Source organism: Beta vulgaris, chromosome 2 (assembly GCF_026745355.1).
Source record: "Beta vulgaris subsp. vulgaris cultivar EL10 chromosome 2, EL10.2, whole genome shotgun sequence".
Taxonomy (NCBI): Eukaryota; Viridiplantae; Streptophyta; class Magnoliopsida; order Caryophyllales; family Amaranthaceae; genus Beta; species Beta vulgaris.
The window spans coordinates 37,924,902-37,935,384 of NC_079203.1; the positions used below are offsets into that span (position 1 = coordinate 37,924,902).

Genomic DNA, 10,483 nt, shown 5'->3' on the forward strand with positions numbered 1-10,483 from the left:
AAAATCAAAAGTCAAAAGTTCAAAAGATCCAAAGATCAAAAGCAAAGTTCAAAGAGTCAGAGCAACTTAAGCAAACAAAGTAAGCTAAGGACAACGTGCAAAGACGCAAGACAGCATAAACGTGAATTCAATGGATGATTGGCTGCATGAAACTAACACACAAGTCCTCTTGAGTTATAGATACAAAGTTACTTCTAAAGGGCCTAAGCGTCAGGACCTAAGCGTTGGTGCTAGCTAGCAGCCAGCGAGCAGTAGATAGTCATCTAGCTAGCTACAATCGTATGAATTGTCTAAAGTTTCAAATGTTAATGGCTACCCGCAACCTGTTGCGAGCCAACCAAGCTATGAGAAGCGCTGAAAAAGCACAAAAGCAAAGCAATGAGCTGTTGAAGTGCGTAGCTACCATAGTATTGTATATCTTAAGTTTATTGTACATCCTAAGTTTTCAAAGTACTATCTCAAGTTGTCAAAGTATTATCATAAGTTTTCAAAGAATTACTCGAAATTGTTCTCAAGCTGTGTGTTACATATTGAATGTTTTCGAAGCCACCTAAGCTAAGTGCAGGTTTATCAAAGACAATCAAGGTGTCAGCACGGAGGTGATAGCTAAGCTATCTAGAGACAAAGCCATGTATAGCAACCAAGCAAGACACTAGTTGCAAAGCAAGCGGGCATGAAAAGAGCAATTGACATGATGCGAAGCTGTAGTTCATTTTCCTAGTCTACGACAAGCTTCGATTAGAAAAATGGGGGCTATTGTTATGGCTCTTTTTCCTAAGCACTCAATACAGCTTCAGTAGGCAACACCAGCTTATAAGCAGCTATGGTTAATCAGATTCTCTATGCAGGAACAGCTAGCCAAGACGCGCCCAGCTATAGCAGTAGTATGCAGCTACCCAGCTACCAGGTGACAGAATAGTACAGCAGTAGAAGGTAAAATATCTCAGCTAAAGTCAAGGAAATCGGTTCCTAAAATCAAGGAGACTAAGTCTAAAGAGAAGTATGCTCAAGCATCACTCTTTACGTGCCTAAAAAGTAGGAAGACCAATTCAATACCAGTAACTGCTGCCAGAAGTGGAGTCCAGATTCCAGCAACTAATTCCTTATTTAGGGAGTTGTTTAAGGCTATCTCCACCAGCCCTACTATTATAAATAGTGGCTCGTAAGCAGGACCAAAGGAGGAGATATGACCTATGCTATTTACTTATACTTTCATAGTCATACTTAGATAAATTCAGCTATCTTTCATTCATATGCTAAAAATATTATACTTGTATTCAAAGGCTTTAACGCCCAAATTATAGTGGATTGGTGGACTCATTGCCACCCGCGGTTTTATCCCTTTTCATGGGTTTTCCGCGTCACCATTTTCTTGTGTCTCTTCTCTCTTTATTTCTTCCCTTTAAATTATGCTATCTATTTTTCCTATCTAATCTAGTCATCGTTGTCCCGACCAAAGATTGTCACCTTGGCGATTTTTGGCATAAACATTAATCCCAACACAAGAATCTAGTTCAGGGTTTGGTGTTGTAAGGGAGGAAAGGTGATTAGAATGAGATTTTGGTTATATTTTACATCTATATAATTCAAATACTTATTAGTTTTCTGTTTTTCTACATCCATTAGCTTTGTCATTTGTGAAAAATAAATCTGGTAATTGGTAGAGTTCATCAGTTATCACAATATGCCCAAGTTAAAACTTTGGATTTTTGTCCAAGTTTCCTCGGGCTCCATTTTTGTATTCTGGTAAGTATGTTACGTCCTGCAACTATATCATCCATTGCCAGTTTACCACCATTTTAGCAAGCAAAAACACAACATAAAAAGCTAGGTGTATGAGCACTAAACTTCAGAATATATCAAATTTAGTGCTACATCGATTCTCATTACAGAAAAATCTGGCTTTGTAGCCTAGGTACAATGCACGAATAATGATATACATATTTTGTTCCTCGTTATCATCATCTCTATCTTATTGAATACTAGATGATGAGGATATACTTATATGGAGTATACAAAACGTTGCAGCAGAAGGCATAAAGTAATGCCGAAAAGGAGCTAGCTAACCAAGAGTTTTAAAGGATTGGTGGATGTGTCGGAGCATATCTTGATCGCGATTCCACTCAGGAGTAGGAGCATTAACAAAATGAGCATAGAGCTTGTTGTTGGCACATGTAACAGAGATCAAACTGTGAGAGGCGACAGCATCAATCTCGTAATCATAATAAAGCTGGCCTTTTTCATCCCTCCTCTCTTGGGAGGATACAGAGTCTGCATTAGAAATCTGATCCTGTAACAACACATCTGACAAGGCCAAGTTATTAAGCACTACATCTTTGGGAATGGGATCCAATTGCCTATACCCAGAAAGAAATGTCAGGTACTCTTTCTCTGTCTTCTTTTTCGGGTTATAGAATTCACTGTCAGTTCCATTCGTTCCCTTCTCAACTTTCGATACTAGCCTCTCTTTCCAACCATCAGGTACGTCGTATATGTACTCTGCTGAATCTTTCTTGCTTGAATTACCACCGTACCCTCCATAGTTGGCCGCGCTTGCTGCTGTCCCATAGTATATGTTGTAAGAGGAATCAGCAAGTGAAGGAGGGGAGCTCGATAGGATCACTGCAGCTGTTGTAACAGCAGTTAATGTGGCGGTTAAGTTAGTTAGGGGAGGCAGCTTACAAATGGACACTTGTGAGGCCTTGTTTAAGGCTGGACTCTGAGTCTGAGGTGCTTTTGCTGGTTTCGATGAGGAGGTAGATACAAGTGCTGAAGCTGAGAATACACTGGCCATCAGACCCGCCTAGCCGCTGCTGATACCGGTATGTCAAGGATAGCTCAATGTAGTGGTGGCCTGTGGGCGTGGGTGGCTACTGGCTAATGTTTGTTTGGGTTCAATTTTTCCTCCTTATCCTATCCAACATAAGATTGCTCTAGATTGCTGCCTTATCCAATAGAATGCCAGAGTCCTTCATTTATTTTCCAGCTAGATTGTTTTGGACCACTTGTCTAGAAAGCAAACAACTACCAAGACCAAAAAACAAAACTCTCAATCATCTACATAACAAGTCAAAGTTCCACCCATTATTTTTTTTTGTGGAAGATTTTAGACAAGAATTTTGATCTGTATTTGAAAATGATATACAGTTAATTGGGTGCTTTCTTAGGGGAAAGCCAAAGAGGATGGTCTGGTTGGTTTCATTCTGGATGAATTTCGGTTTCGTGTAAAACACTTTATGGTACCTACTATTCTTGTGTGTTATTTATATGTTGTGCTTGATTGCTTCAGGTAGTCTTGATTTGATCAATTTAAGTTTTTTGAGTTAAAAGTTCATGGTGATATCAAGTTTTTTTTTTCTGAGTTGATAATCGATTTCTGCGTTTCATTTGTGCTCATACATATTCTCCTAATAAGACTAATATATTGGGCTTATATGTGCTATTGCTGGTTTATTGGGTTTGTTGATTGTGTTGCAAATTTCTTAAATATCTCATCTCCTTGACAAATTTTGGAACATTGATTATCTTGGTATCTGAAATTTCTGTGGATTATTGCAGTAGCTTAGTTTTCCATTTGTACCTTTTCAGTAACTCTGATTAAATAACATGTTGATGACATATCAGTGAAATTGTGAGATATTTATATCATACCGAATCGTACATTAAGTTCACAAGCTGCTTGTCATATCTGGACTCTGGAGTGGACAAAATTTATTATATAGTTTATAGGCACTCCATTTTTATGATAGTTGATGTTTAATATTGGGGTCAATCGGCTGATCAATTCATATTTCGCAGCTTGATTGATGGCTTAAGATGCGTTCTTTTCACGTGTAAATCATAAACTTGGATGATCGTTATATTTTTTAGCTTACTTGGAATTGTATGAATCGATATCTATGTCATGTTTTCAAAGTCAATATTAGTGCAACTGGAACAAGATGTAAAAGTTGATTCCTGATTTGTGCTAATTGTCCACTGAATTACTCATTTCGTAGGAATTTGAGCTTTTAGGTCCCAGTTAGAGTTAAATTTTACATATTGTTCCCGTTGAACTCCTGGAATAAATTGATCACTTGTTAAAAGGAAGTTGGGGAGATTTGTTTGCTAGGTATTTGATGGTGATTTCCTATTTGCAAAATCAGGGATATGACATCAAAATGGACTATGAATTATATACTATGAGAATATCTTTCATGCCTTATGGTCTCAAGTCCTTGTGGTTGTTGAATATGCACAATGCAGACACTGGATAGTAATGGAAGTGTGCTTGTGCGTTGTGACTTGTGTACCGCCGTGTAGGATGCAACTTTGCAAGAAGCAGACATGTTTAGATGGTGTTCCTGGTGATCAGGATAGAAACCATATTTGCATTAACTGGAGGGAAATACAAAATCTATTGGGTTAAATTTGCCTTACAGGATTAGTTAAACATAGTTTTCTGTTTGCAAATTATAAGATAGTCTGTTATTAGTAGCTTTCTGTGCAATAGTACACACAGGAAAGCATGGAAATTACGCATACATCCTATTAGAATAAGATGTTGACTAACATTAACTAACCATGTATCAAGATTTGGATTTTTATTCCACATTTTAATATATAATACGCAGCTCTATTTGATTATGGTTATATAAATCTCATTCCTTTGCGCTTTCTTTTCTTGGATTCAACATCTCTGATCTTTCATCATGGAAAGAAACAAGACTAGCACTTTTACAGATGCTGCAACTCCTAAGCTGATATGTATACCAATGTATACAGCATAAACACTAATTTATTTAATTTTTTTTCTTTTTTGGAGCTCCCTCACAAGAACCCCGTGGTAAGCTCTGAACTACCCTCGCACAGGCCCCACAAGTCCCAAGAGAAAGAGGAGAGAAAAATTGGTGTGGTTTGGAGGAAAAAGAAGATGAAATGAGAGAGAAAGAGGAGAGAACATAGCTTACATTCTTTCATTCCTTGCAAGCAATAAATTTCAAGTTTTTCTCACCTATAACACTATCGTAGTGAACAATCTCAAATTTCCCACTTTAAAAAGGGGTGGATGCATCCCCTCGAGCAGTTAACAGATAGAATGGTAGCTTTACTACAATACTTTTATGTGACGGTGCAAATATTTTTGGCCAGGACTTTGGGCATGTGGTGTGGTGCACCCACTAGGATTTAGAGGTTAGTGACAAAAGTTTCTAAGATGGATATAGGACGCCAAATTCCTCTTTTAGTGACTAACGTTTGTTGATAACTTAACATTTTGTTGAAAAGAATATTAATCGCAAGCAACTTTTTTGCGTAGTCTTCTCAACTTGCAATGTGTTCTTGTGTAGTTAATACCCAGTCCAATTACAATAAATTGCACAATGATAATTAATTACAACATGATATCAACAATTAGTAGTATACAACAATGACTTCCACGAGTCAATGGCAATCTTTACCAACCTCCATCATTCATGACAACTTGACAAAGGGCACTGTTTAGAGGGCTCCAGACGAAGACCCAAAAATGAAGCTAGCAGCTTCCTTCTAAATACTAAGTGCAAACTCCTATCAAGTGCTGCAGGGCCCAGGGGTGGCAACAAAAGATGCTTTCCTGATCGCGGAGAATTTTACTACTCCGAGCTTCAGTAGTCTCAAGAAGTTATGACATTCAAGTTACTTGTCGAGATCAAATAGCATAATCTAGAGATGTCCTGGATGCGGGGCATGATGTATTTATCTGCTTCCCCAGTGTCATTTAGCTGGGCTAGAAAGAACGAGAAACTCATCTCTTGGACGTGCAATACTGAAAGCATCAGATTCCACATATAAGCCAAATGATATAGTTGATATCATGATCATGAAAATTCAGAAGACCTAATTTTGTCTTCTGGTACTTTGTCAGTGGACATGCTTAAACTTTGAGCACTAACATTAGTCTCAACGTCCATATTTTCATCAACAGAAGGCAATAAACCATAGTCACGGCCTGCTACTTCAGAAGAAGCCGACGCGTCAGCAGTACCAATTGCCTTGGACGACATTGAAGAGTTTTCCCTAGCTACTACTTTAACAGGAGTGCTTACGCCATTGCTTCCTTCCCCTTTATTATGCGGCATTAGTGTGCTATAATTTCCCCCAGTATTAGACGACATCAGAACACTGCCATTTCTGATCACTTTAGCTCTCCTGCATTGAACTATAACTCTTAGTAAAAGAGATGAGAATGGAGCTCCATGGAAGAAAATCTATCAACTAATACCTAATCATCTTCCGCTTTTCAGAAGCTCCTTTGGATCTTATAATTCCTTCTAAAGGAAAACACAATCTGTTAATAAAAACAATTGAATAAGAAAACATATATTTGAAACTAAGCTATAAGAGATACCTGGTTTAACAGCTACAGTAGGTGACACAGTTTTGCGATTTCCCCTTTCTGCTTTTATGGAAGCAATCACAGCATCTGCTGTGGGGCCGAGACCTCTTCTTCCCACCAACTTAATCCCTAGTTTTTCAGAGAGGTAATATAACCTCATATCATCACCACCTCTGACTTCTCTCAGCTCAAGAGCTTGTTGTTTTGATAACAATGTGTAAACATAAATCTGTTGCTGCTCATTGAAATGTGACTGAAGCTGCTGGAAAAGCAATTTCTTTGAATGCAGCATATCTGCTTTTGATCCCTCGTGGCTCTTCTTTCGAGGTTCAGTGAAAGAAATCCTAAGTATAGCACTTGACTTGGAATCAGCATTTTCGTTCTCAAATATAACAGAAAAGCTCCCAAATTCTAGATCTGGCTCCCTGAAAAGATCGGCAAGAAGTGTGGCACAAGTATGAGCATTCTTGGAGGGACCCCTCTCAATTTGAAATTGCAAAGCCCGTTCACTAGAATAGTGTGCCATGCTGGCAGCTTCTCGAAGCCCACTGAGAAAGGCTCCATGCATGGTTGCAGGATATCTCCTTGTTGTTGCCTCTCCGGCGAAAAATAGTCTACCATCTCCAACACTTTCTGCTAGTATATCATAGTCATCTCCGGAAGCACCTACTGCCACATTAGAGTAAGATCCTAGACAAAAGGGGTCACTTCCCCATCTAGTACAGACCGTTTGGATAGGTTCTGGAACAGTGATTCCTTGTGGTTCATAAATTCCTACATACACATCAAGGCAGAGAACTCACAATCAGTGATGAGATGCAGATCTGAGTACAGTATGCGGATATCAAATATGAAAGTAGTGATTTGAACAATAATCCACAAACACATTATCTACCAAATGAAGGTGCAACGATGAAGTCCAAGGAAACATCTGATCAAACCTAGGCAAATTTTCATCTGGTTTATCAAGCTATTTTACTTGACATACTTTCTTCACTTTATTGCCACAGAAAGTAACACATCAGAGATCCATCAGCATCACATAATTGAAGATGTTCGTCTAATAACATAATGTTAGCACTCTTTAGTTCATCTACTAAAAAGAAGCTCAGTTTTTTTGGAGGCTCCGGAGGAAGTCTACAACAGGCCATTAAGCCATGCCTAAAACTTTTGCCACCCATTGGCAAGGTAAATGTCATTTTGCACCAACAATATAGCATGTCACAGCATGTTCGACTTCTTTTCATATGTAATGGTAGCTGATTACAAGAAATAGTTATATACCGTATAGGCCTAACTCGTACTAATACTCAGTATTTGTCTCACTTTGTCATCATTTAAAATTATCAGTACTTAGTACTTACCTAGAACTTCATTTTTTTCGGATACATAATTTAGTTGCTTCTCCCGAAACCTAGTCCATTTCTTTTAACTGAAACTTGTGCAATAAGGAAGTGTTCCTTTAATTAACAAAAACCGAAGGTGATATGGGCTCCTTTGAGTTCAAGGGTACTTAGTCCTCTTTAGAAGCTTTAGGAGCAGCATCAGCTGCTTCACAGGTCATAAAATTATATCCAGCGATGGGCAGAAAAAATAAATAAGGGCTTTCTTTTGTAAACTTGGGGTGCAGCATAATATTAAATTAGAATCAGATGCAGTGATGCGGAACCTGTAGATTATGAACGAATTCACAAACAAAAAGTTACATATTCACTATTCACACAACAAATGGGTCCTTGAAGCAGAGACCCTTGCTTCAAGTCATAAATTTTTTGCTAAGAAACTGAGAAGGAAATCATACCCCTAAGAATTTGAAGAACACGTGTCACAGCATCAGTAGGAGGCATTGACTCAAACTTGTGTGCAGCTTCTCCAGCAACTAAGGCTAATAAAAGAGGTCCGCCAGCAACAGTTGCATAGCTGTAGAAAAGAAAAAATTCTCCTCGGCGAAGAGGATCATCAGAGAGATGACCAAATGTATCAAGATCTGTGCCCCAAAAGACATGAGGGAAGAGCATGGCAACTTTGTTCAAACACCCAAAACCCAACCTCTTTATTCCATCAAGCTTCTTCTGAGGTAACTCAGGTATGAACTTTATGGAGCCACATTTCAAAACCCCCAACGGGACAGTGCACAGAGCCATTTCACCTTCAAAAACTTGGTTTCCAGCAGTGACCTGAACACCATCACTACCATAGCGAATCGAGGTAACAGTTTTTTCATAAATGATTGGTACATTTTCCGCCAAAGCCTGCACCAATCTTCCATTTCCACCAGTCAAAAAACAATGATCCCCACCCATATCATAAGGGTCATCTTGGTCCCAGAATGCAAGAGAAAGCTTTGTAAGCAAACCAGCATTAGCATACTCCAAGTTAGCAAAGTGCCAATTAAACAAGTTCTTCTCTTCGTCAGTCACTGCATCCCCACAGACTTGATTAAAGGTCTCCAATGCAGCCCCTAAAGAAACATCTTGTGAAATCTCCCCCATCAACTGCCGGAGGCGGCTTGCTTTATCTAGAAGCTTATTAAAGGAAGTTTCCACCTTAGAATCCAAGACAGGGTCAACTGGGGATCCATCAACCCTGTAAAGCGGACATTTGTCCCTCACCTTATGAAGCGAATAAGACAATTGCCGGGCCAAAATCCCGAGTGGATTGCCAAGGGTACCCGTCAAAACACTCCCACCTAAATCTGCAAAAGCAGTCTTATTTAAACCCTCCATCTTCTTCGTATAAACCCTACCTCCAGGGCGCTTGCGTCCCTCCAGCACAGTCACCTTAAACCCAAAACGCATGAGCTGCCTTGCAGCAGCCAATCCAGCCAACCCTGCCCCAATAATAATAACAGTCCCCTTATTAGGCTCAGCAGGAAAGCGTTCCTTAATCGCAGCTGCAACCCCAAAATTGACATACCCATGAGACACCAAGAAATCATACGCCGTATCTAAAAGCCAATGACAATGTTTGGGAATGACATCAAGAAGCCTCTCCTTAGCAACCCAACTGGACACATTCTCTCTCCATTTAGTAATTATATGGTTCCTAATCAAAATATAATTAACCTGTTCAATCCCCCCAACAACGGGCATTACACCGGCATCAATCTCCTCATCAGTGAGAGAATCAGCCGGAAAACCAGCCGTTAGCGCAGTGAGCGCCTCAGTGGTTGCTTCCCTATTAATCACAATAATATCCTCTGACAAATCTACCAAATTAGGATTCAATTGCAAATTGGGTTTCGCAAATTGGGCACTATAATTAGCATTAACAGAAGTAGTATTACTAGCATCAACAGAATTTCCATAAATCTGAGGAATGGAAAATACCTGCTTGTAAGATGGAATAGAAGAAGTAGTACTACGAGGCCTACCACGACGTCGTTTTCTTGGAATTGTAAGAGTCAGAAGATTGCTGGATGTGCTGGGCTCAGAGTTGCTTACATTGAAGTTTGAAAAAGAATTTGTATGTTCGATTGAATTGTCTGTAATTTGATTTGAATTAGGGTTAGGGTTAGATACATAACGGTCGAATTCGAGGAGATTTTCGCTTAGAGAAGAGAAGAAAGAATAGTTATTTTCCGACATTTTCCTTCAATTGGAATTTCAAAGTGACAAAATTTCTGAAGCTCAGACGTTGATGGAATTCATCACTTCTTCTCCTGCTAATCCTAAAGCTCACTTCACGGTCTTGCTTCTCTCCTTCAAACTCAACAATCCAGTTTTATTTTCTTTTTTCAATATCTTTGAATTATTTTTCTGATATGTTATATGAATTTCATGACATTTTTGGAAGTTTGATATGTGTGATTAGTGATACTGCCTAATGAGGAAGTTTTTGGAATTCTTTGATTTTATATTTATTGGTGATTATGGTGAATATATATATCAAATATATTATTATTATTATTATTATTACTATTATTATTATTATTATTATTATTATTATTATTATTATCAAATTGTGTTTCGTTATAATAAATTAGTCTTACATGCACGCAATGCGTGTGATAACAAATGAAGTAGAAAATAAAATTAATTGGGTAGAACAACTGTTTTTACATTTTATTTTCTCAAAAATTTGCTATTTTAAAGGTACTACTTCCCCCCCTTTTCATTCAAATGAAAC

The 10,483-nt window shown here is 38.5% G+C and overlaps 2 protein-coding genes across 4 annotated transcripts; both read right to left on the minus strand.

Moving 5' to 3' along the window:
• Positions 1–1,855: 1,855 nt before the first annotated feature.
• Positions 1,856–4,246, minus strand: LOC104886763 (thylakoid lumenal 19 kDa protein, chloroplastic). The gene has a single exon (XM_010671264.4). The coding sequence runs from the start codon at positions 2,792–2,794 to the stop codon at positions 2,063–2,065; it is 732 nt and encodes a 243-aa protein (XP_010669566.2). The 5' UTR covers positions 2,795–4,246; the 3' UTR covers positions 1,856–2,062.
• A 1,006-nt stretch (positions 4,247–5,252) lies between these two features.
• LOC104886762 (protein FLOWERING LOCUS D) lies at positions 5,253–10,170 on the minus strand. Of its 3 annotated transcripts, none has more exons than XM_010671261.4 (4): positions 8,157–10,169; positions 6,368–7,129; positions 6,242–6,287; positions 5,253–6,168 (listed from the first exon to the last, which is right to left on the minus strand). In XM_010671261.4, the coding sequence occupies exons 1-4, from the start codon at positions 9,940–9,942 to the stop codon at positions 5,838–5,840; spliced, it is 2,925 nt and encodes a 974-aa protein (XP_010669563.2). In that variant the 5' UTR covers positions 9,943–10,169; the 3' UTR covers positions 5,253–5,837. The 3 variants fall into 3 exon arrangements, with proteins under 3 accessions (XP_010669563.2, XP_010669562.2, XP_010669564.2); XM_010671260.4 differs by having other exon boundaries at positions 6,242–6,290; positions 8,157–10,168; XM_010671262.4 differs by lacking the exon at positions 6,242–6,287 and having other exon boundaries at positions 5,946–6,168; positions 8,157–10,170.
• Between the last annotated feature and the right edge of the window lie 313 nt (positions 10,171–10,483).

Excerpts from the sequence above, each read along its gene's own strand:
- LOC104886763 (XM_010671264.4), bottom strand. The coding sequence starts at position 2,794 with ATGGCCAGTGTATTCTCAGCTTCAGCACTTGTATCTACCTCCTCATCG.
- LOC104886762 (XM_010671260.4), bottom strand. The coding sequence starts at position 9,942 with ATGTCGGAAAATAACTATTCTTTCTTCTCTTCTCTAAGCGAAAATCTC. Across the intron at positions 7,130-8,156 it reads TGTTCTTCAAATTCTTAGGG|GAATTTATGAACCACAAGGA; the intron begins GTATGATTTCCT and ends ATGTGTATGTAG. Across the intron at positions 6,169-6,241 it reads GAAAAGCGGAAGATGATTAG|GAGAGCTAAAGTGATCAGAA; the intron begins GTATTAGTTGAT and ends AGTTCAATGCAG.